We start from the raw sequence: 27,950 nt of genomic DNA, 5'->3' as shown, positions 1-27,950 counted from the left end.
TGACAAGTATGTGGAAATCAGAGGAGATTCCCTTTCTCCACCACATAGGTCTTGGGGTTCACTCAGTTTGTCATGCTTGGTGGCAAGCACCTTTACCTGCTGAGCCAATTTGCCAGCCCCTTAGGACTAAGTTCAAAACTCTATGTGGTGTCTGGCCTTCAGTGTATGTCTGTTGGTCATACTTCTTTAATCACCATCTTTGTTAAGCATTTCATGCCAAGCTTGAGGAACATGAAATATTTTCTCATAGTTGCTGAGCTCACTTTGAATGAGCCTGTGTGTCTGAGCCTGGTGACCGCATTGTCTCAGAGAGAAAGTCTAAAGTCTGCTTGCTCTATGGATGACTCACCTTTGCATCTTTGAGTTGGCCGTGCCAGTTTCCTTACCTTTAAAGTGAACGTTTGCACTTACCTTTTCCATTTTAAAAGACTGGGCAGAGGATGTCTGCAACTTCTTGGTAGAGTGCTTTGTAGGTATGACACTAGGTGCTATCACCTACATCACCAGAAAAAGGTAAATAAGATAAAAGTTGCTCAGATGAGGAGAAGTGCCTGGAATCCGACTCAGCCCCATGGAGAGAGGGTCACAATTAGGCAGGGCATAGCACAGAGGGGACGTCTGTGAGATAAACCAGTATCTGTGTCCCTGAGACAGCTGAAAGAACAGAACACATGTAATGACCAAAGAATGGCTTTTCTGTTTAAGGTGAAAGAAAAATGGCAGCTACAATCTAGCCCCTCCATTGTGTGTGTTTCCATGAGTGTGCTGGTGCATGAGTGTGTGGATACGTGCCTGTGCTTGTGAAGACCAGAAGTCAGCTTTGTAATGGTCTAGATAAAATGGCGCAGTTCCCTGAGGATGGCAGCTGGGTCCCTCCACCCGAGGCCTCTGTGTGTCCCAGGCGGGTGGGAGGCTGCGGGTCAGAGACCTCTGCAGGTTGGCAGGGCAGCCAGTCCCATGAGGAGCCGAGGAGCCGCATGGGTGAGAGACAGAGAGTGAGTTTGGATATAGTTTACTTAGTAAAAGGGAAGGGAGGGAGGAGGAGAGGAAGCCTTAGCCACCTCTTCCTAAGAGAAGTGGGGCAGAGGGAGGGAGGGACAGAAGGGGCGGAGAGAGGAGAAGCTAGACACTAGGGGGAAAATAAAGAGCGCAGGCTGGAAGAGGTGGGATAGCTGCCTTCCTCAGTCAGCAGATCATAACAAACATGAGGTGCTGTTCCTCACCTGCTGTCCATCTTGATTTTTGAGATGGTCTCTCACTGGCCTGGAACTCACTAGTTAGTCTAGTTTGGCTGGCTAGTAAGGTTGCACCAGGAATCTGTCACAAGTGCCTACCACCAGTTTTTTACACGAGTTTTGGACAACTAGGGTCCTCATGCATGTTTGATAAGCACTTTACCAAAATTGAGCTTTCTTCCTGGCTGAAGAAAGCCTTTTTCATTCTCTCTCATTCTTAGCCTTCCCCTTTCTTTTCTTTTTGTTTCTGAGACTGGGTCTCACTATGAAACCCAAGCTGACTTGGAATTCATGATACTTGTTGCTCAGCCTCTAAGGGCTGGAATTGCAAATACGCACCTCTTACTAACTCAGTAGTGACTGTCCTTGAGGTCCGAGTCCCTTGTAGTAGGTTTCTGAGCAGCTGTCATCATGGAAGGGTTTAACGGCTGAAGTCCCAGAGGACTATTTCCCTGCTCAAATACCTGTGCCTTCAGAGATGGGTGCTTGCACCTGAGTCAGACCTCCTTAAATGGTTCTCCTCTCGTTCATTAACTCACCAAATGCCCTCACGGTGACACACATGCTAACACGGCCATCCTCAGCTTTTCAATGCAGAGATTGGACGGCTCTATCAAGACACTGCCCACTGCCCTGGAAGGAAGGAAGTTCCACCCCTGCAATGTTTGGCCCTGTGGAGGATGAAAACACTTTCCTCCTCAGAGTGTTACGGTTTTCCCTCCTACTGAGGACTTAATAAACAGAGCATGTGTTAAACACCTGTAATCCTAACACTCAGCTGAGGCAAGAGGATCATCAGTTTGAGGCTAGCCTGACCTACGTAATGAAGTCCTATGTTTTAGCTACTTTTCCATTGCTGTGATAAAATACTGTGACCAAAAGCAACTTGGAAAGGAAAGGTTTTATTTTGGTTTACAGCTCCACACCATAGTCCATTGTGAATGAAGTAAGGACAGGAACTGAAGCAGAAGCCACAGAGCAATGTTGCTTACTGGCTTGCTCAGCCTGCTTTCTTATATACCCCCAAGACCACCTGCCCAGGGGTGGTACCATCCATAGTGAGCTCCATAGTGAGCTGGGCCCTCCCACACCAATCCTTAATCAAGAAGGTGCCGTATAGACTTGCCTACAGGCAATCTAGGAAGAATAGGGAAAGGCATTGTCTCAAGATCACTTCTTGATAAATATGTCTAGGTTTGTAGCAAATTAACAAAAACCAAAACAATCAGGACATCCTGTCTCAAAAATCCAAGCAGGGCCTGTGAGATGATTCAGTGGATAAATGCATTGTCCACCAAGTCTGATGAACTGAGTTCGATTACTGGAATCCATACGGTGGAAGGGGAGAACCAGCTCCTACAAGTTGTCCTCTCACTGCCACACTGACGCTGTGGCATGTACATCCTCCACCCCACACAGACAAAGAAAGAAAGGTAAAAAGGCCTAAATAAACGGAAAACTAATAAGGTGTACTGGCTCTGGCTGGCTAGTGAATTTTTCCCTCCTTGATCCCTTGTATTATGCATTTACAGTGATCACATTCAACTTCCTTTTATTTGACACCAAAAAAAAAAAAAACAAAACAAAACAAAAAAACATCCCCTAGTGGGGAATCATATTTGAGTGGCAAATCAGAACATTTGAAATGTGGGAGAAGTCTGTTCTGTTTTTCTATTGTTTTGTTTTGCTTTTGTTTGTTTTTTATTAGTTTTGTTTGTTTGTTTGTTTGTTTTTGGTGTGTTCTGAGACAGGGTTTCTCTGTGTAACAGTCCTGGCTGTCCTGGAACTCACTCTGTAGTCCAGGTTGGCCTTGTACTTTCAAAGATCCACCTGTCTCTGCCTCCCAAGGGCAGGATTAAAAGGTATGTGCTATTACCACTTGACCTGACTGGTTTTCAAACTGCTCTGAACTATGGGTTTCCAGGGGTCCCTGATGAGGGGGAAAACCTGAGACACAGTTGGGTGAGTCGGGATCTAGCCCCAGCCTTCCTTCTGTCATCTCAGTTCCACTTTCACCTATTGTATATGTTGGGGGAGAGGGTCTGAAGTTCTTTGACAACTGGAAAATATAAGGCCAGAGTTGGGAGATTTACTTTACTCCCAAGGCCACACAGCTGTTTGTATAGCAAAGCCAGACTTCTGGCAACTGTCTTGGAATTGGCTCAGCCTTGCTGTGTTTGTTGAAAGTTAACTGCAAAGCCTTCTGTTCCTGGTCTGTCTGGTACTTGTCACAGAGTATGATTTGTTGTAAGTCCTTGGTTTTGTAACTTCCTTGGGAACCTGTCTTTTCATTCACTGAGTGAGCCAACATTTGGTAAGCTCCTGGAATGTGCCAGGCACAGTGCCAGTCACTGGTTTGACAGCATTAAAGAGAACAGATCCCAAATTAGAGGCATGAAGAAGGCTGTGGAAGAGGTTGGAGATAGTGAGTTCAGTGCTGGGAGGCCTGTGTCCCTCTGGATACAGAGGAAGAGAGTTAAAGCTGGGGCTAAAGAATGAGCTTATTGATGGACGAGCATTTGGGATAAATGTACCAATCAATCTAAGCCGCTTTATGTTTAAACAGGTAATGTGTATTGATGTGGGAGTGTCATATATCAATCTGTTGATTTCATTGGTTAAGCAATAAAGAAACTGCTTGGCCCTCATAGGTTAAAACATAGGTGGGAGGAGTAAACAGAACAGAATGCTGGGAGAAAGAAGCTGAGTCAGAGGGTCGCCATGATTCTCCCACTCCAGGCAGACGCAGGTTAAGATCATTCCTGGTAAGCCAGCTCGTGGGCTACACAGATTATTAGAAATGGGCTAGGCCAGGTGCGAGAGTTAGCCGAGAAAAGGCTAGGTATAATGGGCCAAGTGGTGTTTAAAAGAATACAGTTTCCGTGTAATTATTTCGGGGCATAAGCTAGAGCTAGCCATGTGGGTGGCTGGGTGGCGGGACACAGCCCCCCCCTCTTATTACTACAGTGTATAAACAACACATTTCTATCAAAGGGTAAATGGAGAGTCAGTCTCACACCCCATTCATTAATCACCCAGTTTCCTTTTTGGAAGAAACCACTGATAACTTTTCTGTCCTTTTAAGGCAAGTGGATGTTGACCGGGCAGTGGTGGCAATGCACATCTTTAATCCCAGTGCTTGGGAAGCAGAGGCAGGCAGATTTTAATGAATTTGAGACTAGCCCGGTCTACAAAGCGAGTTCCAGGACAGCCAGAACTGTTACACAGAGAAACCATGTCTTGGGGGAGAAAAAAAGATAGTGGATGCATTTGCAAACTTTTAAGATATCTGCTTTTTATTAATATTTATTTAAAATAGCGATACTAGCATACTTCATATATTTTGCATTTTGCGTTTCCATTTACTGTCTTGGATAATTATGATAAAAGCATGTTGGGATGGAGAGAGGACTTGAAGGGTAAGAGCATTGACTCCTTTTCCAGAGGACTCAGGTCCCACATGGTGGTCACAACCATCTGTAACTCCAGTTCCAGGAGATCCCACACCCTTCCCTGGCCCCTGCAGGCACTGGGCATACACATAAAATAAAACTTTTAAAAAAGTATGTATAACTGGGGATAGTGGCACATGCTTTTAATTCTAGCACTCAGGAGGCAGAGGCAAATGGATCTCTATGTGTTAAAATATTCACGGTATTTCAAAGGTTGTTGATTGAATAAATGACCTTTTGTTTTTATATAGAAAGACCTAGAAGTTCTATTGTTAGACCAATGACTAAGTAAGTACATCTGAAGTTTTGAAAGCTCCTGCCAGACTACTAAGAGGTGTGTAAGGCAGTTAGGCTCTTGTTGACATCAGACGAGGGTCCTTATTTCCTGTATTTATGCTGACCTAGCTCTGCCCTATCCCTAGCCACGCTTGTATGTATGTATGTGGCTGAGGTTTTCATTAATCCAGTAGTCACTCAATAGTATTTCAGTATCTGCCTCTGTGCTAGGATTAAAGGTATGTGCCACCATGCCTGCCCCCCCCCCCCTCTCTCTCTCTCTCTTTCTTTTTCTTATTTTTGGTTTTTCAAGACAGGGTTTCTCTGTAGCTTTGGAACCTGTCCTGGAACTCTCTCTGTAGACAAGGCTGGCCTTGAACTCAGAGACCCGCATCTCTGCCTCCCAAGAGCTGGAATTAAAGGGGTGTGCCACCACTGTCTGGCTCCTGGCCTTTTTTTTTTTTTAATATGGTGCCTGCATAATGTTAGAGGACCACCTGATAAGTCAGTTTTCTCCCTCTGTGGGGTTCCAGGGATGAAACTAAGTTGTCAAACTTGGTGACAAGTACCTTTACCTGATGAACCATCTTGCCTGCCGAAAATATTCCTCCTCCCTCCCTTTCTCCATTTGTCTCTGTCTCTGTCTCCCTCCTTCCCCCCCCCCCCCCAGTCTTTGTAGCCCTGGCCTGGAAATTGCTTTTGTAGACTGGGCTAGCCTCAAACTCACAGAGATCCTCCTGCCTCTGCCTTCCAAATTCTGGGATTAAAGGTGCATATCCAATTAAGAAATTGTTTATTTTACTGTTTATATAATTCACACCAAGTAGCATGTGTAGCTCTTAGCTGCGCAGTTTGGCCAGGATATGCATCAGGATACAGATGCTCTTCTTCACCTGCAGGGAGCTTCCAGGTCCCCTTTAGCCAAAACTCCTGACCTAACTTCTACCACCATAGCTTAGTTTTGCTTTTCTGCTCTATAGCGTTGTCTAAATGACATCCTATGATCGTTTAGGTGTTTATTTATCCTGTTTAGTTGACTGTTTTATTTGATGCTGAGTATCAAACCCAGGGTTTCATGCATGCTCAGTACATGCTGTACCATTGAGGCACTTCTCAGCTCTTGTTTACATTTCATCTTGCCATTGAGTTTCCATTCTCGTGCTGTCCCATTAGAAGAAATATATGACTGTCTGCTCTTCCATAGAATGTGGGTTTGATTCCCAGAACCTACATGGCAGCTCATAACTGCCTGTAATTCCAGGTTTAGGGGATCCCTTACCTTCATACAGACATACATACAAGCACAACACCAGTGCACATGAGAGAGAGAGAGAGAGAGAGAGAGAGAGAGAGAGAAGACATACGTGAATATGTGAGAAACATAAACCAGCAAGTGGTGCTCTCCCCATTTTAAAACATGGAAACTAAAATAGAAGCCAGCACAATGGCTCAGGAGGTAGACACTAGCTGCCAAGCCTGATAAGCCTGTGTTCTATCTCTGGGACCCACATGGTGGGAGGAGAGATTCCAATTCTGCAAGTTGTCCTCTGACATACACACCCATGTTGGGACCTGTATGTGTGTGTGTGTGTGTCTGTATCTGTGTACTCAGTAAGCGTAATTTTAAAAAAGGCAATGAAGTTAACTAACTTCAGAAGGGTAAAAAGTTAGTATTGTGGGAGCTGGAGAGATGGCTCAGCAGTTAAGAGCACCTGTTGCTCTTGCAGAGGACTCAGGTTCAGTTCCTGACACATGATGGTTTACAACCATCATCCATAATCCCAGTTTCAGGGACTCTGCCACTCTCTCCTGATCTTTTCAGACACTAGGCGCACATATGGTGAGCATGCATACTTACCAGCAAAACACTTACATATAAAATAAATAAACCTAAAATAAATAAGTAAACCTAATTTTTTTTTAAAAAAATCATAAGTGAAGTTATTAGCAGCTGGGCATGGTGGCACACACCTTTTAATCCCATCTCTCAAGAGGCAGAGGCAGACTTGCCAGAGCTACATAGTGAGACTTTGTGTCTCTGTCTCTCTCTCTGTCTCTGTCTCTCTCTCTCTCACACACACACACACAAACATTACTATTAACAATTTTGAGTCATTGGAGAAAAATTGTTCATTCAAAACTTTCCTTATAAGCCGGGCGGTGGTGGCGCACGCCTTTAATCCCAGCACTCGGGAGGCAGAGGCAGGCAGATCTCTGTGAGTTTGAGGTCAGCCTGGTCTAGAAGAACTAGTTCCAGGACAGGAACCAAAAAGCTACGGAGACACCCTGTCTCGAAAATTAAAAAAAAAAAAAAAAACAAACTTTCCATATAGATTTAAGTTAATTTTATTAGCTTAAAGCAGATAGTTTATATTTCTTGTTTTAAAAAATTTTAAATCACCCATAGGGAGCTTCCAGGCCCCCTTTAGGCAATACCCTTGTTCTGATTTCTACCACCGCAGCTTAGTTTTGCTTTTCTGCTCTATAGCTTCATCCAAATGACATCCAAATTAAGCAGATGGTTTATGTTTCTTGTTTTAAAAATTAAATTTAGAGCCTGGTGGTGGTGACATACACCTTTAATCCTAGTACTTGGGAGGCAGAGGCAGGTGGACCTCTGTGAGTTCGAAACCTGGACTAAAGCTAGTTCCAGGACTCTAGGGGTGTTACACAGAGAGACCCTGCTTTAAAAACCAAAACAAAATTAAATTTAGATAAATTGTATGAAGACAAAATATTTGAAAAAGTATTGAGAACTTTTCTTTCTTTTTTTCTTTTTTTTTTTTTTTTTTTTTTTTTTTTTTGATTTTTCGAGACAGGGTTTCTCCGTAACTTTTGGTTCCTGTCCTGGAACTAGCTCTTGTAGACCAGGCTGGCCTCGAACTCACAGAGATCCGCCTGCCTCTGCCTCCCGAGTGCTGGGATTAAAGGCGTGCGCCACCACCGCCCGGCTTTGAGAACTTTTCTTAAACCTAATCCCAACTTCCTCCCTCCTTCCTTTCTTCATGTGTGCACATGTGCCATTGTCTCTAGAGTCAGTTCTTCCATCTACCTTTACATGGGTTCTAGTGATCAGAGTCAGGTTGCCTTTATCAACACTGAGCCATCTTGCTGGCCTAGCCAGGAGTATTTCTATGAGGTGAATCTTTTTTTGGAGGGGGGAATCTTTTCTTTTGGATTTAGTTTTCCATTCTTGCCTTCCATCTCTGTACCCAGTGATTTACAGCAGGAGCTGCTTAATTGTTTTGCAGAGCTAAGGGAAACTGCTGCTTTTCAGCTTTTCATATTGGTTTCTTTAAGTCTCAGAAGGTAAGGTTATTGTCATGGAGATGACTTGATAGCCTGAAGACTTGATCTGTGCCTGGAGCCCACAAGATGAAGACAACCAGTTTCCCTGTCCTCTGATCTCCACACGTGCCCCTCAGCAAATACATAGATATAAAAACGTTTGTTTGTCATAAAGTGGGGTTAATAGGAATTTGTCATAAGGTGCAGCATCAAGAGTCTCTGTGGGTGTGGCATGGCATGCTGGAGGCGGGACAGTGGCCATGGCTCTCTGAAGGGCAAACCAGTTGTTCCAGGAGTGCTGTCCCCCCTGAGGCCTTTCTTGACTCATAAATGCTAAAATTGAGGGGATCCCAGCCCCAAATGCTGCTGTCTCTTTCCATCAGAGTGGTTTCTGTTTGTTTGTTTGAGGCAGTCCTGCTGTGTAGTCCAGGTGAGCCTCAAACTCATGGCAACCCTCCTGCCTCTATTTCCTGACTGTCTGACCCAACTACTTTTGAAAATGTTCCCTGCCACTCACAAAGATAGAATCCAAACCTTATACCTTGTCTTGCCTAAGCTGACCACCTACTTTTAAATGTGGTTCATGTGCTTGATCACATGTGTCAGGCAATAGGGTCTTAGCACGTTTGGTCTCATGGGAGAGGGATTTGGTGCAGGCCACAGCTGGCAGTTTGAGGGACATGCTGCTTTCCCATGGCTTCCTCAAGTGCAAGTGCTTTTAGGACTGAACTGTTGTTGTCCATTCCTGTGCAGAGAATGCAAGCTCTCTCCTGTACTGACATCTAGGAGACAACTAAACCCCAGACCTGGCTCTGGTGTGAGGACACACGGGAGAGCACCCTACAGCACACCTTCAAGCTGTGGGCGCTTGCTTTCCCGGTGGAGTAACTTTCCAGGTCATTCTCACTTTTCCATGTATCCCTTTACTTCTCTAATTTCTGAACACGATCAGCTTTGGAGGAACACAATTTCTGTATCATCTGTCCCTCTGGGCCCCTGCAGAAGCATCTGCAAAATGGATGCTACAGAAATTAGCATATTAAGGCCTGCTCAAATTTGAGGGTAGTTGTTACATTATGAAAGACGATGTGTCAGAAACTTGACTGTAGATCTGTGCAGCTCTGACTGGTTAACCCTGCAGCAGGATCTTACTGTGTTACCTAAGCTGTCCCTGAACTCTTAGGCTCAAGTAATCCTTGCCTCAGCCTTCTGAGGAGCTGGGAATATAGACTGTACCCATCTTATGTCCTTTTTTTAATATACAAAAAATAAAAAATAAAAAGAAGAAGAAAAAGAAGCTTTCCTGTCCCTTTCTTCTCCTGGTCACTTGCCTACAATACTCAGTCTATCCCTGACAGGTTTTGTCCTGGGAATTTAGGGCTCCTAAATATGTCTAAAGAGAAGGGAAAGTCCTTGATAGCCTCCTCTGCTGCAGAAGAAAACTGCCAGCAGCCTACAGTTGGATATTGGAAGTAGTTCTTGTGTTTTGTTTTTTCTTCCAATTTTATTTTTTGTAGGTTGTTTGTTTCCGTGTTGCTTCAAGGAGTGATCTTACTGTGCATTCTGCTCTCATCCTTTCTCAGCCGCCCAATTGCTGGGGCTACAGGCATGCACAGCCATGCCCAGCTATGCCCAACCTCAGTCATTCTCTTAGACTCAGCAAGGAACATGGACCCTTTGGGCAGTTATGCTCTCAAATCTGATTTCTTAAACCATGTAAGCCTTTATGATACAACAGAAAACCTGTTGTCATTTTCACCTTCTCATTATGAGCATTCGAAAAAAGTGGCTGTGTGCATGTGCAAAAGAACATATTTAAGTAAATTGTCATTGATAATGAGTGCACGGCATTACATAATAGAACTGTCAGTGAACGAGTGTCCGTGGGAGCTCCAATGGCCCCTTTATGTTTCTTTGAAGAACTGTCAGTTGAACTCCGGCCTTATGCAGAGCCCTATATGAGGCCCTAGAGTGGATAATGCCTGCTGTGAGGCAAGCCTACGCACCCTTTATGGGTTCTTTTTAGCCCTGGTCCATACTGTGGGGCCCAGCAAAGGAGAGACTCCACCTTATCACTTGGATCTTTTCTGAAGCGCCGTTCAGGGCTTATGTCATTAGATCTGGTCTCCTCTGCTCTTTCCTGCAGCTCTAGAAGGAGAAGGCCTTCATTCTTTCTGAACTTAGCAAAAGAAAAGTAGTGTTATGTCTTTCTTCTTTATACTGTTGTTAGTGAAGCTTCTGCTCTTTTATTCTAAAGCAGCAGTTCTTAGCCTTCCTAATGCTGCAATCCTTTAATACAGTTCCTTATCTTGTGTTGACCTCCAACCATAAAATAACTTCATTGCTACTTCATGACTATAATTTTTCTACTGTTATGAATCCTAATGTAAGTCTTTTTGGAGATAGAGGTTTGCCAAAGGTTGAGATCCACTGTTCTACAGCGCATCCATAAGAACTTAAGCCTGAGACAGTCCATGCTAGTGTTCCATTGATGACTGAAAATGGGAGGGAGACAGCTTCATTGCTATCCTGCCATAATACGAGCTGGACTTGACAAAAATAGTCAGGCTGGAAAGACTGTGAGCTCATATCGGTCACCTCGTGGCCTTTCATTTAGCCTCCTCATAATAAGAAATACAAAGAAGGCTACGTATTTGAGTCCCTTCCATTGAGACAACTGAATGGACAAAATGAAGTAACTGCTCCATTTGGATGTCTGTCTGTCTTGCCCTCCCTCCCTCCCTTTCTCTCGTGTTTTTGCATCTGCACTTTGGACATCAGAGAATAACTTTTAAGAATCGCTACTCCCAATATGTGGAGGCCAGAGACTGAACTCAGGTCACCAGGCTCGGCAGCAAACACCCTTCCTTCCTGAGCTATTAACTCACCAACTTCAGGTGTCTTTTTTTTTTTTTTTGAGGGAGAGGGGGTTGAGACAGGGTTTCTCCTTGTATCCCTGGCTGTTCTGGAACTCACTCTGATCAGGCTGGCCTGGATCTCAGAGATCTACCTGCCTCTGCCTCCTGAGTGCTGGTATCAAAGGCGTGTGCCACCACACCTGGCTTGTTTTTGTTTTTGAGGCAGGATCTCACTAGGTATCCCAATCTGGATTTACCTCACAGTCTTTCTGCTTCAGCCCCTTGGATGCTTACAGGTGTGCCACCACTACATCCAGCAGGTGTATGGCTTTTCTCTACCGTGAAAAACTACAGGTAGATCAGAAAGTTTCCCTTCGATTAAGTCCTTAGTGCTGAGAAAGCCCTGCCCTCCCTCTCAAATGGGGAAGAACTTCATCAAGAGGGCATAAGCCCTAAGCTCAGGTAGACCTGAGATGCTCCCCACTCAGTGCCTACAAGCTGTGAACTTGATAGGTTACACAGCATCTTTGAGCCTCTTTCTGTTAAACGCAGTTAAAACTGGGGATTGGTTCTGTCAATAAGTGAGGACATGAGTTCAGATCCCTACTTCCCACATACAGCCCAGGTGCAGAGGTGCATGACTGTAAGTCAGTGTTGGTGGGGTGGAAGCTGGTGGATCCCAAAACTCACTGGTCAGCCAGTCTAACTGAATCAGGGGCTCCTGGTTCAGTGAGAGAACCTCTCAAGAAAGTAAGATGGAAGGTGACTGAGGACATTTGATGTTAGCCTCTAGTGTGCACAGCACACACACACACACACACACACACACACACACACACACACACCCATGCACAAATGAAAAGGAAAAGGCTGTTGTTCTCATTTTTTTTTTTTTTTTTGGTTTTTCGAGACAGGGTTTCTCTGATTTTGGAGCCTGTCCTGGAACTAGCTCTTGTAGACCAGGCTGGTCTCGAACTCAGAGATCCGCCTGCCTCTGCCTCCCGAGTGCTGGGATTAAAGGCGTGCGCCACCACCGCCCGGCCTGTTGTTCTCATTTTCATATATGCATGGTTTGCTTGTGTATGGGTGTTTGTGGGGTTGCATGATGTCCAGAATTATCTGTGATTGGTCTTCACCTTACTCATCAAACTCAGAGCTTAACAATATGGCTAAGTCTTGTTAGGCAGCATGCTTTGGAGAGTCTACCTTCTGACCGGAAGTATAGGTAGGCTGCCATGCCTACTCAGCTTTGCATGAGTTCTGAGCACTCTGGTCTTCACGTTAATTGCTAAGCACTTTAACTACCGAACTATCTCCCTGGCCCCATAAACCTCTAATTTTAGTAGAGGTGCCAATAAATGATTACTTTTTAGTAAATCTCAGAGCAGTTCTAGAAATTGCTGCTATCCAAGGTGTTGTGACCTCTGGGTAACTTTTTTTCTTTTGAGACAGTATTAGTGGCTCTGGTTGACCTTAGCCATGATTTTCTACCTCTCCTTTCCAAGGATGGAATGGCAGACATGTGCCACCATGGCCTGCTCATTAGCTATTTTTTTAAAAAAAATCATTTTATTTTATTATTGTTATTGTTGTTGTTGGTGGTGGTGTGTGTGTGTGACAATGCACATGTTAGATCACAGGTCGGTTTTGAGGAGTCACTTCTCTTGATCCCTTAGAGATCCCAGGAACTGAACTCTGGTCAAATTTGCATGGCATAGTGCATTCCCTGCTGAGCCATCTCACTGGTGTCCCTCCCACTTCCTTTTAAATCTTTCATCTGTTGATCAAGAGGAACTGTTGAGGTACAAAGTAGTTGCTCAGTAAATGTTTGCTGGATGAACTTGGGAGCTTCAGTATTTTCTTTGACCTCTTGACTTTGACAGTTGGATAATATCTTGAGTGATGCTGTAAGAAAACTGGCCAGACAGACTTGAGAAATGGTACAGTCATGGTATGCAAATGCAAGCCTTCTAGAAAGAATTGTAGGTTTTTAGAAACTTGAGGGAAATTGTGGAAAGAAGAAACCCCCTTGTTTCTTTAAGATTTATCTACTTAGGGGCCTGGAGAGCTGGCTCAGCAGTTAAGAGCACCAGTTGTTCTTCAGAGGACCCGGGTTTAATTCTCAGCACCTACATGTGCCTGCAACCATCTGCACCTCCAGTTCCAAGGGATCTGATGTTCTCTTGCCCCCACAGGCACACATGCAGTACACAGATATACATGCAGGCAAAACACTAGTGTACAGAAATAAAATTTTAAAATACTTATTATTTTATGGGTATGTGTGTGTGCCTAAGTGAGTGTCTGTATGTGCACCGTGTGTGCAGTGTTCTTGGAGGCCAGAAGGGTGCATTTGGATCTCCTAGACCTGGAATTATAGGTGGTTGTAAGCTGCCATGTGGGAGCTGGAAACAAATCTAAGATCCTCTGCAAGAACAGCCGGTGCTCTAACTCCTGGCCATCTCTACAGTCCCCTCCCTCACTCCTTAAACAGCATTTCCCAATGAGGACAGAACCACCTGAGCTTTGGTGAGCTGAGCCCCACAGCTGAACAGGATCAACACTGCAAGGGGGCTGCTGTGACTGACCTTCAAGGGCTTTTTACTTCTAGTCTATGGATTAATTGATAGTTACTCTAACTATCTGTCTGCTGAAAGCCATGGAAGTGTGTCCCAATAGTATGGTCATAAATAACAATACCGAAAAAGCCAGATGACCTCAGGCTCCTGTTCTGAGGGAGAGATTCCTAGAAGGAAACTTATTCAGTCAAAAGATATGGACAGTCAAAACACTAATAGATTCCCTCAGTTACCTCCAAAATAAGACCAACCCTGACCTAGCAGTTCACGTGCCTGGAAAAAGAGATAAATGCCTATCTTGCCCGGCTTTGTGTGCTCTGGATCCTTCTCTTGCTCCCTGTGCACACCCTAACTGGACAAGAAATAGAACACAGATCCACCCTTTTCTTCTCTGTCTTGCAGAGTCTGGCCACAGATAAAGGACCAAAATGACTGATTCGAAGTACTTCACAACAACCAAGAAAGGTACTGTATGTTCCACCACAGCCTATGCTCTGTCCCCAGATCTGTCCCTGATGTGTTGGGGAGCATGGGGAGGGGAGAGGCTGGGAGGCATCATTGGAACGATGATCCAGAAACTGTTGCAGTTGATGACGTTAGAACCCTCAAGTGTTCCTTTTAGAATCCAAAGAAGAACATTAATGTTAAGCATGCGGAAAAGACCTTGTTTTGTTCCCAATGGCTTAAAAATAGTTAAATATATTTCCCCTCCTCAGAGAAGGTACATAGTCTGTCAACAGGCCTGCTGTGGGTGAGGCTGGTCCTTATCTGTGGCATTGTTCTTCATGCTGGAGCAAAAGTTTTTATCCTGTTGTTCATTTGACATCATCATGAACGTTTCCCAGCAGTTCTCATGACTCAGTATTAAGTCAGTTCAGTTGCTGCACTGAAGTTTTCTAAGCTGGGTTAATGTTTTTGGAGACAGTTTCTTTCTGCTTTAAACAAAATAGAAGTTGTTGTGGCTGACAATGTGCTTTAACCTCTCTGGTCAGGCCTTCCTCACCCTCACCTTTCCAGTGCTTGCTGTGAAGGTGGAAAGATATATATGTATATATTATTTGTATGGAATTTTTGTCTATATTATGTCTTCTCCTGCTTCCCAGGAAGGCCAGAAGAGTGTGGGTCCTCAGAACAGGAGTTTCAGAGAGTTGTGAGCTACCATCTGGGCCCTAGGGATGAAATCCCAGTCCTCTGGAAATGCTTTTAATCACTGAGCCTTCTTTCTAGCCCTGATTCTTAATCTTGCTGAATCACTGAGTCCGATCCAAAGTCTGTTTGTTAGCAAGGCATTTTATATTATTTTTATTTATTCTTTTTTAAAGATTTTTTTTTGAAATTTTGTTTCCTGTGCATTAGTGTTTTGTCAGCCTTCATGTCTGTGTGAGGGTGCTGGATCCCCTGGAACTGAAGCTACAGACAACTGTGAGCCACCATGTGGGTGATAGGAATCAGACCTGGTTCCTCTGGAAAAGTAGCCAGGGCTCTTAACAACTGAACCTCTCTCCAGCCACCAGCATTTTATTTATCAGTCCGACTGTTGCTTATTTGTTAAGACAATCTTGCCAGGTGTGCTGGGTCTCAACTTTGGAAGCCAAAGACAGAAAGATCAGGGGTTAAAGGCCACATACATAGCAAGTTCAAGCTTAACCTGCTTTGTGCGAAGCCCTGTTGTGGGGTCTCTGGCTGTGAGAAAGAGATTGAGAGACAGTGAATAGAGATAGAGACATCTAGATTCAAATCTAAGTCTGATGTCGTTGATAGTTTTTAAGTGAGGAAAGATCCAAGGCCGATTGTAATAAAGACTGCAGGGAGTTAGTGAGACCAGGGTCACAGCTCTGTTGAGACTATACAGCACCAGAGTCTGGACGTGTAGTCTTGGGGGTAGATTCAGGAACCAGGTTTAACAGATGCATTTGAGGCCTGTTGGAGGACAGAGGCATCTCAGAGCAGTCTGCCCTGAGCTCACCTCACCAGCCTTCTTGGTGCAGGGTTGACTGACCTCCATCACCTGCCATATGCTTTGAGTAGAGCAGTAACATCCCTGTAGAGGGGGACAAAGGCCGTCCTTGTCTGCTGAGTCAGGGCCCTCTTGGAGGAGGAAGATGTGTTCCTCTATAAATTGGAACCACAGGATCTGTGGATTATTCCTGGTCCTGTTAAACAGTTCCTGTAGTGTGACGCTGCTCAGGCTTTGCTAGGTCATTGGGGTTTTTTTTTTTGTTTGTTTGTTTGTTTTTGTTTTTGTGAGACAGGATTTCTCTGTAGCTTTTGGAGCCTGTCCTGGAACTAGCTCTTGTAGACCAGGCTGGCCTCGAACTCACAGAGATCCACCTGCCTCTGCCTCCCCAGTGCTGGGATTAAAGGCGTGCGCCGCCACCATCACCTTGCCTAGGTCATTGCTCTTAATCAGTTGTATTTACTCTCTTTTTGTGATCATGGTTTAAAAACAAAAACAACTGATTTTCTTTTTCTCACTGTGAATCTACTTAGAACTTTTTCAGCACTTTCCCCCGCTTAACAGTCCCGTCTCACTCTACCCCAAGTGACTTGAGAAAAACCTAGGACTAGAATTCATCACGTGGCTAATTAGTATCACCGGTTGTCCTGATGCAGAACAGAATGCCAGGCACTGAGACGGGCATTTCACAGCTGAGAGGCATCATTGCCCAGTCCAGAGAGAGGAGCAGGCAAGAAAATGGGGTCAGAGAGGCAAAGGGGTGTCCATGGCAGGGCCAGTCAAACAAAGGGATTTATTTATAGCGTAGGCTTTGTAAGGAACACACCTGGGTTCCAACCTTAGCCTGTCCCATTTGCTATGGAACAGACTCCATTGCTCATCTGTAAAATGGGGAAAGGCAGGTTGTTGTGAATATGAAATGAGAAAGGATATGGAAAAAATTAGTGTGGTTCTGTGCTCAGAGGAAGGTTCAGGAATTGTCTACCCCTAACCTGTTAGCACGTCTTGACTGTCTCTGTGGGATGGAGGTAGGGAGCAACTACGCATCCTCATTTCCTTTTTCTACATCATCGAGTTCTGAGAACAGTTTATTATGTGCTGCAGCCCTTGTAAAACAGCTGAATTCTCATCTCCAGGCTGAGGAAGTGAAACCCTGAGCAAGCTGTTTGAGTTCAGGGTTCTGGGAAAACAGGAAAAGTCAACGTGTGAGATCAGCCACCACCTACTCCCAATTCTGCTCAGCCTTGAGGGAATCAGGGCAAGTGAGAAGGTTGAGGGGAAATTGCTGTTCTCTGCACTTTAGCAGGCTAGCTGAGTGGGCCCCTGGACCTTGGTTCCTATCCCTGTAGTCCTACATGGCCGTCCGGGCTTCATTTCTTTAATTTCTGTCTTCACCTTTCCTCTCTGTCACTTGTCCTACCTGAAGCCTAGAGCCTCCGCTGCTCTCTACCTCCACCTAGTTCTCCGGGAATCATCCTGGGGGTGGGGTGCACTGCTCATTGCTGCCTCCTGTCCTTAGGGGAGATCTTCGAGCTGAAGGCGGAGCTCAACAGCGACAAGAAGGAGAAGAAGAAGGAGGCGGTGAAGAAAGTGATTGCATCCATGACCGTGGGCAAAGACGTCAGGTATACAGGAGTAAACTGGGGACAGCCAGGTGCTGACCAGCAGGAGCATTTAGATCCTTTGACAAACCTCATGTCGAAACGCAGGATTCTGTTTGCACATGAGTGACAAGCTGAAATGATAATGACGCAGGTAAAAAGTAACTGAGTGAAGCAGACTGGGTTGAAAGGGCAGTAGACTTTGAAGAGGATGTGGCAGAGCCCTCTCAGAAGCTCCAGATGAGTGCTGCCCATTAAGGAAGATGACAGTACAGTGGGTGTTCTGTTTTTTATTTTGTTTTAAGAACAGGAAATATCTTTTTTACCTTTTGTTGTTCTCTGTTCTGACATTCAGCGCCTGTTCTAGGCTGTTTTCATGTTGTATGCAGTTGTGTTGAATGCCTGTTGGATTGAGAAATCTCCACAACAGATAAATTTTATGATAACCTGGTATTTGCATTGGCAAGTCTGCAAAACACCTTCAGCTACATTTTTTCAGTGGCTCTCTACACTTTGCATTGTATGCAATGATGTATTTACTGCCAAATAAATGAAAAAAGAATTAGAAGAAAGTCACATGGCTAATGCAGAACTAGAACTAGGTCGAGCCTGGACCTTCCAGAATCTAAACTGTCCTCTGTATATCATGGTACCTTACACATACCACAGAGGTTCTGATGTCCAGCTGCTCCCTGGATGAATCTTAGAGAGTAACCCCAGTGTCCCAGGTTTCCACGCAGATTGCCCACCTATTGCTAACCTTAGCAAGGACTTCCTACAGCCAGTGTAGGAGAGTTCTCAGTAGAGACCGCTTTAGGACAGACTGTAAAAGGATGGGGGCTATGAAGTGCCTCAGTGGGTAAAGGTGTCTGCCACTAAGCCGGATGACCTGAATCCAGACCCCAGGATCATATGGTTATCTTCTACTACTTGTCCTGTGACCTCCACGTGTACACTGTGGCACACATGAGCACACACACATACACACAATACACACACATGTTTTAATCATGATTTGAAAATACATTTAAAGGCTTGGACTTGTGTAAATCTCATTCTTTCTAGAAAAAAAAATTCTCTTTCAGTTGGAACAGATCTGTCACTTCCTAACAAAGGAAACATCTTTGTTCTTCCTTCTTAAAAGAGCTTGCTTTGCTGATGATGCCTGAGAGCCATTCAGGCTCTTCACTTCCTCTTCCTCTCCCCAGAGTGACTCTGTTCTTGCCAGTGCATCATCCTTCCAGGTGACTTTGTCCATTGCAACTCAGAAGGAACCTGGCCTGTTGGGTGCCCCCTTCCGTCATTTTCTGTTTTACCTTGTTCTTGGCAATAAAAGCCCAATAATTAAGAGGGAAGGTGATGGTTCAAATTCCAGAGAGCTGATCTTCTTATTTCACATCTCAAGGTGTGTAACTCTGGCATTATTATGGTTGGCAAAAGTCACACCGAGACAGCAAAGGTCATAGTCAGATCTGGCTTCTCATGTTGTTTGACATTTCTTACCCTCAGAATTATCTGAAATGAAAACATGCCCCTGGATTCCTGGGGTTGTTAAATGAGATGAATTGTGTCCAATCATTAGCACCAAGCCTGGCACACAGCATATGTCCCATATACCTTGCTAGTTCTTAGTGGGTGCCAAACATGTCCCTTCAGCCCTGCTTCCCTGAGAAGCTCTGGAACTAGCAGCCCAACATAAGGGACCACATGAAGTATTAGGGAGGGGAAAAGAATGATACTCTGCAAATATCAGGTACTTTATCTCATTACGAAGTGGGTTTTTAGAGATAGAGAGAAGTGTTGGGAATTGAACCCTGGTCCTTGTGTATGCTAGGCAAACGTTCAACCGCTAAGCCTCACCCTCAAAGTCAATTTCTGTTGCCTGTTCTTTATAAATGAAGGAACTTATACTTAGAGGTTAGAAGTTTCCCAGAGTCATGACCATAGCAAGAGGCAGAGCTGTTTTGTTGGGCTCTTGTGCTTGAACCCCTTGAAGAAAACAAGCCTTTAAAATCACGGCTTCTCTTCCTTCTTCTCTACTTCTCGCTGCCGTCCCTTGCCTCTCCTGCAATTAGCTGCCTGAAAAGCTTATGTTCTCTGTCTTCAACCTCTACTGGTGGTACTTTGATTTTGCAGTGCCCTCTTCCCTGATGTGGTGAACTGTATGCAGACAGACAACCTGGAACTAAAGAAGCTGGTATACCTGTACTTGATGAACTATGCCAAGAGTCAGCCTGACATGGCCATCATGGCTGTCAACACCTTTGTGAAGGTGAGTAGGAGCCCAGTGGAAGTGGGAATGCGAGTAAGAGCCTTCATTCATATGTCATATGTCCCTGTCTCTTTGAAGTGCTGGGGCCCTCTGACTTGTATGAAACTTTCAGGCCCATTTGCAGACCTGCAGGCCTCCTTCTGCCCAAGCAGGCTGAGGACCTCTTCCTCCAGCAGAGGGCTCCCTCTTTCTCCAGAACCACAGACCTAAAGGCATGGCTTATTCATTCCCTATGAGGTGGCATGAGGCCTATTGGCCTCTCATTTCCCTGACTGGGCCACTCTATTCCCTGTGTCTGTTGCCATGGCAGATTTTAGCAAGTATCTGAGAGCATCTCTGTTCCTTACCAGATGACTCCTTTCTCTATTTCCTGTCACTAGACAAGGAGCAAGCATGAACTTGGACATTGACCTCTAGCCCACTGGAAAATGAAAGGTTTCTGTGACTGTGTGTGTCTATAATGCCAGCACTTGGGAGGCTAAGGAAGGAGGATTGCTACGAGTTCTAGGTCCATCTAGGCTATATAGTGAGTTCCAGACCAGTCTGAGCAACATGGCATGACCCTGTCTTAAAAAGAAAAGATTGAGGACTATAGTGCAAGGAACATATGGGTTTAAAGAGCTGCTCTGCTCTGACGGGGTGAGCACACACCTCCAGAACCTCAGTTGTGAAACAGCCTCAGGAAGCAGCAGAGAAAGTGTATAGAGCCCCTCACACAGTATCTGGAAAATGCTTGGCATCTGTTCTGTGGCTTTATTTTAAGTATTGTTGACTGTGGTCGGTGGACATCCCACAGCAGCTGATGTTGCTCAGAGCTGGTGACCGGGAAGAATAGGAAGCTACAGATGACTCATCCTGCCCTTGCCCCTGCCCCTGCCCCTGCCCCTGCCCCAGCCCCTGCCCTAGCCCCTGGCCAATGACTGGTTCCCCTCAGGACTGTGAGGACCCCAACCCCCTCATCCGAGCCCTGGCTGTGAGGACCATGGGCTGCATCCGAGTTGACAAGATTACAGAGTACTTGTGTGAACCACTTCGAAAGTGCCTGAAGGATGAAGATCCATATGTGCGGAAGACCGCAGCTGTGTGTGTAGCCAAGCTCCATGATATTAATGCCCAGCTGGTAGAAGACCAGGGTTTCCTGGACACACTTAAAGACCTCATCTCTGACTCGAACCCCATGGTAAGTGCTAACAGTCCTTGGGATGCCCACAGAACTCCTGGGTTGCTTGGGAAGAAGACCTGGATTGACCCTCACTTTGCTTTCCCTTTTCTTAGAAGTTAGGGTCTTGCTGAGTATCTATTCCTTGCAGTGGTTTGCAGGGAACTAGGCCTGGATTTCTTTTGACCCTCTCAAACTAGCTATCTGACTTTAGGAAAGCTATCTAATCTTTGAGATTCCTGTTTGTCTCAACCTTAGATTTTGGGATGGTAACATACCTGACCTGGCAAGCGATGACTCTGTACTTCTAGTGTCCTTCCCTTTCTAGTTGCTGTCACTGTCATTATCTCCTAACCAAGACCACCTGTAATTCCCAGGCATGTAGTTCTCTTCCAGGTAGGGTTGCAGAGATTTCGCCTTACAATACCATAGTGTGGAAGACAAGACACCAGGATGTATTAGGTGGGAACCCTAATCCCGTCACTTGTTAAAATAACAAGAGTTTGCAATGATGTTTGTCAGGGCCTGTAATCATAGCAGGCAGGAGACTGAGAGTTAAAGACCAGCCTGTGCTATATAATAAGACCTTTTCTAAAAATTTAAAAATATGTAAGAAAAAATGAAATATTTAAAACATTGGGCACAGCCCCCACTCTGTCTCCAACAGAAATGTTGATTGCTCATAGGTTAAAGACTGATAGATAACTAGAACATTGTGTCATAGAGGAAAGTTGAAAACACTGTACATAAAGGGAGCTGTCTTGGTAGAAACATTTGGTAAACCCCTCTATAGCCTAGACCCATCTACTCTCAGCGACCTTAAAGAGATTCTGCAAGATTCTTCTGTCTTCGAGCAGCACAGCTGACAACCACTGCATGTAGAAGGAGGCTGGATTGGTGACCAGCATTGCCCTTCATTGCTGGGTGCCTGTGGCTGGGCTTTTCTTTCCTCGCTTCTTTCCAATGGCAGGTGTACTTACTTAGTTCTGCTTTACAGAGGAGTCAGTGGGGTGAGTGTTGTAGTCAGACCTTCTTGAGGCTCTAGAACCTACCGGTAAGGTGATCTTCCTTATAGAATGTCCCATCTTGACCTGTTAGTGTCATAGCACCTGTATTCCCTGACTGAGCACTACCTCCAGCCTCTACCCTTTCTATCCTCTCAACCAGGTAGTGGCAAATGCTGTGGCTGCCCTCTCAGAGATCGCTGAGTCTCACCCCAGTAGCAACCTGCTTGATTTGAACCCGCAGTCAATCAACAAGCTGCTGACAGCCCTTAATGAGTGCACCGAGTGGGGCCAGATCTTCATTCTGGATTGTCTGGCCAACTACATGCCCAAGGATGACCGTGAGGCCCAGAGGTGAGCAGACAAACCCCTTGCTTACCAGCCTGGTTGGATGTGGTCCTCATGGGGCTCTCTGAGCTGGATCTCAGGCCTGAATGAGCCTTTTTCCAAGACCTTTCTTCCTGTCATTAGACACACTTTAAAGGAACCAGTCGGCTTCTCATCTATGGAGCCATGCTGTCAGTTGTATGGCTTCAGGCAGTGAGCTCCCTGCTTACTGTGAACATAGATGGGGCCTGGCAGGAACTGACAAGGATTCATCTGGGCTGAATCAAGAACTTTATAGCTTCAGAGCCACTGGATTCTCTAGGTACCTGACGTCTGCTGGGTGCCTTCCATGTTACGTAATGTTTAAAGCCGGTCTGTGAAATGTGTCCTGTCATCATCAGCCCCTTACAGACAAGGAGAATACATTGGAGAGGTGGAAGAAGTTGTGTAGGTCACCCAGCTGGGACTGTCCTGACCACCATGAGTGAATGAATGCTCTGGCAGTAGAAGGGGAAGCCGACATCTGGAGATGTCACTATGTCAGGCACTGTATTCATTCTTTTCACTCAGTGTTCAACAGGCCTGTGAAGTAGACATCCTTAAATTAACTCTTAGGTGAGGAACCTGAGGTTCACAGTGTTTTGAGCCTGCTAGAGTCCATAGGCAGCAGACCAGAAGGCCTTCCTCCTATAGACGACATGCTGTTTTACCTGGCGATACAGCTCAGTTGACGGAGCCAACACCAACTAAACCAGGCATGGTAGTGTGTATGTGATCTCAGCACTTGGAAGGTGGAGGCAAGAGGATCAGAAGTGTTAAGACCAGTGGGAGAGCACTTGTCTCACATATATGAGGCCCTGGGTTCAGCACTAGTACTGGAAGAAAGAAAGAGGCGGGCTGGGGAGGCAACTTTTGACTTGAGCAGTTCATTGGCCATATGGTGAGTTTGAGGCCCATCTGGGTTACGTGAGACTCTGTCTCAAAAAAAAAAAAAATGCTATTTTGATAAGTGAAATGGGACTTTTCCCTTGTCTATCTCTCTTTGCCATACTGGAATGGCGGGACCCCAGCATCTGTGAACGGGTCACTCCTAGACTCTCCCATGCCAACTCTGCTGTGGTGCTGTCTGCTGTGAAGGTGTTGATGAAGTTCATGGAGATGTTGTCCAAGGACCTGGACTACTACGGCACACTGCTCAAGAAGCTGGCACCTCCCCTGGTCACACTGCTGTCAGCAGAGCCAGAGCTGCAGTATGTGGCTCTGCGCAACATCAATCTCATTGTGCAGAAAAGGTACAGAGACCAGCATACATGTATGCTACATACTAGAGACAGGGACCCTCAGGGAAGCTGATCTGTCACTGTGCAGGAAGCCTAAAGAGTACTAGAGGGTTCTCAACCAGAGCACTTTCCCTTCAGCAAACCTTGACAAGAAATGACCTGTCCCAGGTCAGGGTGTCAGTGTTAAGAAGCCTTGGGCCAGCCTTGGAGCTGATCAGTAAAGGCAAGCACGGTGCTGCTTTAGCCTGACATTTGATGACTCAGAGTCTGTAGAGTCCTTCAGGGATATCTGAAGATTTTGTATCTGTGCAGTTTGCTTGGGGACAAAGTTCATAGGTCTCATTGAAATCTCTGAATTTGGAGACCTTAGAGATGGTGAGAGACTGGATTTTATATCAGCCTTAAGGCCTGGAGGGAGAAATAAAACAGAATGCTGGGCAACTGCTTCCTTCCTCCTAAGTGGGTGACTCACGTATGTCACTGCTCCCAAAGAAGATGGGTAAGGTCTGGAACACTCGATCTGAAGTGTCTCTGGAACGATCTGCTTCTTCCTTTAAGGCAGCCCTGAGTGAGGGCGCCTGTGGCTGAGGTGGGACCTACCTCCAAAATTCTCCTCCCAGCCCCTCTGTAGTCAGGGCTTCGCAATGGCAAGTCATTCCTGTATCTGCTGCTAGGAACATGGACCCTTGTCATGCCTTAGGAAGGTAGTATATCTTCTTTGTTACAGCATCAGTCTGGTCCTCAATATTTTTTTTTTTTTTTTTTTTTTTTTTGGTTTTTCGAGACAGGGTTTCTCTGTGGTTTTGGAGCCTGTCCTGGAACTAGCTCTTGTAGACCAGGCTGGTCTCGAACTCACAAAGATCCGCCTGCCTCTGCCTCCCAAGTGCTGGGATTAAAGGCGTGCGCCACCACCGCCCGGCTTCCTCAATATTTTTTAGAGGGCCGGAGATGCTGAGCTGAGACATTTGTGAAGAATTGGAGAGTAAACATGGGTAAAGTGTTCCAAGTCTCTAAGCAATATGATGTGACTAGGGCTTTGCTATTACAGCATGGATCTCTATAAACCAGTGCCCTTGGGTACAGGAACTAGGTCAGCCCAAAGGGTTCTCTGTGCCATATTTAACACAATAATCTCTGAAGAAGTTGTGTATGTCACCCAGCCATGACCTGGGCCAACCTGACGTGGTTGGGCAGCCTTTGTCAAGCCTCGATTGTAGAAGTCATCTTCCTATTACCCGTCTCAAAGTCTTCCCTCCCCCACAGAGCACCACAAAAGCTCCTTACTCAGCCAGGCTCTCCACAGTTTGTATGACAACACAGATTCTTGAGTTCCTCTTTCCTCTGCCCCATTACAGAGCTTCATCCCTCGCTGTAACTTTTGTTTTAGAATTATTCATTTCTGTCCTGGGAAGGATATGGAAATAGGAACCAGGATGGTGCCTCTTATCTTGCTCTCAACCTTTAGTTTGTGACAAATGCAAACTTTGTAACCTCTCTGAATTTCCATGTCTTAAAAACTGTGTCCCATGGTACCATTTGAGGGCAGCAGGCACAGGGGAGGAGCAGTGCCTGTCCTTAGGTAGCTCAGTAGTTGACAGTTCCTATTGGCAAGTGCCTTCATACGGCAGGCATTGATCATGTTAGATGTTTCATCTCCCACAGTTGATCCATTGTGCAGGAGTCTGTGTTTGTGTTCAGAGACTGACTGGCCTTTCCCAGTAGTCATTTGTGTTCCTCCCTAAAACTTAGTAGAGTGGCCTATAGTTGGGTCACAAGGGAGAATATGGAAGAATCCATGAAAGGCTTCCTCATGGGCTTTTCCTCTACTGGAAGGTCAGCAGAGGGCAGCAGTATGTGTGGAATGTTTCCTCCCAGGGAGCCTGATCAAGACAGGGCACCTAAAGTGCCTAAGAGGGGCACACTCCAGTATTTCAGGACTCTAGAAGGAAAACAGGGTTTGAACATAAATTATATCGTTTGTATGTAGTCTAGTCATAGTCGGCCATCTTTATCATTGAATGAACAGAATGTTTCTAAAGTCTGAGTTCATACATGCCAGCTCTAACACCATTGATTCAGGCCTGGCGCGACAATTGTTCCTGCACAGTTCATTCTCATTTCAGGGTTAGGACACAAAGGCTGAGGTCATACACTGGGTTAGAACCCTGGCCTGCTGCCCCTGCTATCCATGTAAACTTCTTTCCCTTCCTGAGATGGGACCCAGCAGGCTGTAGCCAGGCAGAACCACTGCCTGTGATCCTCAGTCGTGGTGATGGTTCTGCCTCCCTGAACACCAAGCTCTACCTCTAGCCCAGGAATTCCCCAGCAGATGTCGAATGGCTTCCTCGTGGGCCTTATGGCTTCTTTTTTGTTCTCTGGGCATCCTGCCCCACCACCAGGCCAGAAATCTTGAAGCATGAAATGAAGGTTTTCTTTGTGAAGTACAATGACCCCATCTACGTGAAGCTGGAGAAACTGGACATTATGATCCGTCTGGCCTCCCAAGCCAACATCGCCCAGGCAAGCAGAGAATGGTGATATGGGGCACAAGCTTTGGTATCAGACAAACTCCCAGGTGTCTCTAGGTCATGCTCACTGTTGACATTTTATATCGTGGAGTCATGGGTGCTAGAGGTCTGTAAGCAAGGGAAAACAGCTGATACTTTTATTACTAGAGAAATGTTCTCAAGCGATGCACAAAGGTCCCCTCCTAAAGTCCCAGGTACTCGGGTGGCTGATGCAGGAGTCATCTGTCCTGAGATTGAGACTACCTTGGGAAACATAATTAGACTTCCTATATGCCTAAAACATTCTCCTTATTCTCTCTATCATTACCTCTCATTTATTCACTAAAAAGTGATATTTAGGCACCTGGGGATATGGTTCAATTAGTAAAGCACTTACTAGAGGCAATCATGAAGACCTGAAATTGATATCCAGAACCTATGTTTATCCTCTGGAACTACAAGACACTCTGTGTTTCTACTGGTTACTTTTTTTTTTTAATATTTATTTTTTTATTTTGTATGCAATATTCTGTCTGTGTGTGTAGACCAGAAGAGGGCAACAGAGCAGACCTCATTACAGATGGTTGTGAGACACCATGTGGTTGCCGGGAATTGAACTCAGGACCTTTGGAAGAGCAGGCAATGCTCTTAACCACTGAGCCATCTCTCCAGCCCCCCAGAACCTATGTTTAAAATGCTGTGTGTGACTGCTGACAGCCCTATTCTAAAAAAAAAAAAAAAAAAAAAAAAAAAAAAAAAAAAAAAAGGGGGGCTATATGTGGGACCTGAAGAGATGGTTCCAGGGTAAAGAGCTCTTGCTACTTTCAAAGGACATGGGTTTAGTTTTCAGCACCCACTTTAAACACCTCACAACTGCCTATAACTTCAGTTTTAGGGTACATAACACCTTCTTCTGTCCTCTGGGCATCTACCCCCCACCCCACATCACAAACACACACTGAATTCGGTGGTGTGCCTTTGTAATCCCAGCACTGGAGAGGTGGAGACAGGCAGATCACTGGGACTGCCTAGCTAGCCAGCCTAGCCTCACTGGCAAAGCCCAAGCCAGTGAGAGGCCCTGTCTCAAAACAAAAACAAAAATTAAAAACAAAAGTAGATTGATCCTGAGAGATGACACCCAAGGTAGTCCTCTGGTCTTCACATGTGCACACATATATATAAGCGTACCCCTGCCCCCATCCCCAAAATCAGTATTGAGACTAGGAGTGCAGGTTTGTGGTTATCTACTTAGCATCCCCAATGCCACACACACAAAATGAGGTATTGGATATAGTAGTTGTCAGTTTTAAGCAAGGATTGTTGAGCCTTGCTACATAGTCATCCTCTACCTTCCTTTGAGGAACTTGATGACATTCTCCTGGACCGTCCATTGTAAGCAGACAGCAGAGTCCCATCCCCTTGGTATTTTGTGCATTCCTGTTACCCAAGCGTTCTAATAGGTTGTTCCATCAGATCTCTCCAATCCATTTCTGTTTGGACCACAGGTATTGGCGGAACTCAAAGAGTATGCTACAGAAGTAGATGTGGATTTTGTACGGAAGGCAGTGCGTGCCATCGGTCGCTGTGCCATCAAGGTGGAGGTGAATAGGTTCTTGGATTCCATTCCTAGCCAGGGAGGGAGAAAATAACCTGTGCTATGATAATTTATTCCCTACCACTCTGCCTGGGGAACTGTTCCTTGACGTTGACCTGGACTCAATGGATTCGTTCATGACTTAAGGATCCTGGGATAGCTAGTCATATCCACTCAGGACCCTTGAGGCATTTTAAGCTGTTTTTCCCTTGATGTTTATTATGACCCCTCCTGAACTATCTGCCCCATTGGGCTATTAAAAGATTAGGTACAGAAACTTTGTGGGTTTAGTCATAGCAGCCAATTTTATAGAACAAGCCAGAGATATGGGGCCAGATAGGGTCACTCAACCCTTGGGCTTTGCTTGGAGGAACTCCCAATGACCTCACACTGTCAAGAGCTATGCCTCTGATGGTCTTGTGTTCTCATTCTGTCTGTATGCCCTTGTTCCCTGCCTCCCCATTATCAAGGGAGAATGATCTGTTCTCATGCTGTCATAAGAAAGGGGGGCAGGTGACTGAAGCTGCTTGACCCCGGTAGTATCATTAGCCCAATTGGAAA

General features: G+C 45.4%; 1 protein-coding gene across 4 annotated transcripts in view; it reads left to right on the top strand.

Moving 5' to 3' along the window:
- Positions 1 to 27,950, top strand: part of LOC121436460 (AP-1 complex subunit beta-1) — a 55,018-nt gene that overhangs the window by 8,550 nt on the left and 18,518 nt on the right. For all 4 annotated transcript variants that reach the window (XM_041636395.1, XM_041636394.1, XM_041636393.1 and 1 more), the window contains exons 2-9: positions 14,091 to 14,153; positions 17,165 to 17,270; positions 19,383 to 19,518; positions 20,453 to 20,698; positions 21,845 to 22,035; positions 23,079 to 23,300; positions 25,688 to 25,808; positions 27,301 to 27,396. In XM_041636395.1, the coding sequence (XP_041492329.1) occupies positions 14,117 to 14,153; positions 17,165 to 17,270; positions 19,383 to 19,518; positions 20,453 to 20,698; positions 21,845 to 22,035; positions 23,079 to 23,300; positions 25,688 to 25,808; positions 27,301 to 27,396 (1,155 nt within the window). In that variant the 5' untranslated portion in view covers positions 14,091 to 14,116. The remainder of the gene's footprint in view (positions 1 to 14,090; positions 14,154 to 17,164; positions 17,271 to 19,382; positions 19,519 to 20,452; positions 20,699 to 21,844; positions 22,036 to 23,078; positions 23,301 to 25,687; positions 25,809 to 27,300; positions 27,397 to 27,950) is intronic.

This window comes from Microtus oregoni, unplaced genomic scaffold (assembly GCF_018167655.1).
Source record: "Microtus oregoni isolate MIOR12 unplaced genomic scaffold, Mior012 000049F_ref0000343, whole genome shotgun sequence".
In the NCBI taxonomy this organism is placed as follows: Eukaryota; Metazoa; Chordata; class Mammalia; order Rodentia; family Cricetidae; genus Microtus; species Microtus oregoni.
This window is presented reverse-complemented; position numbering and strand designations above follow the sequence as displayed.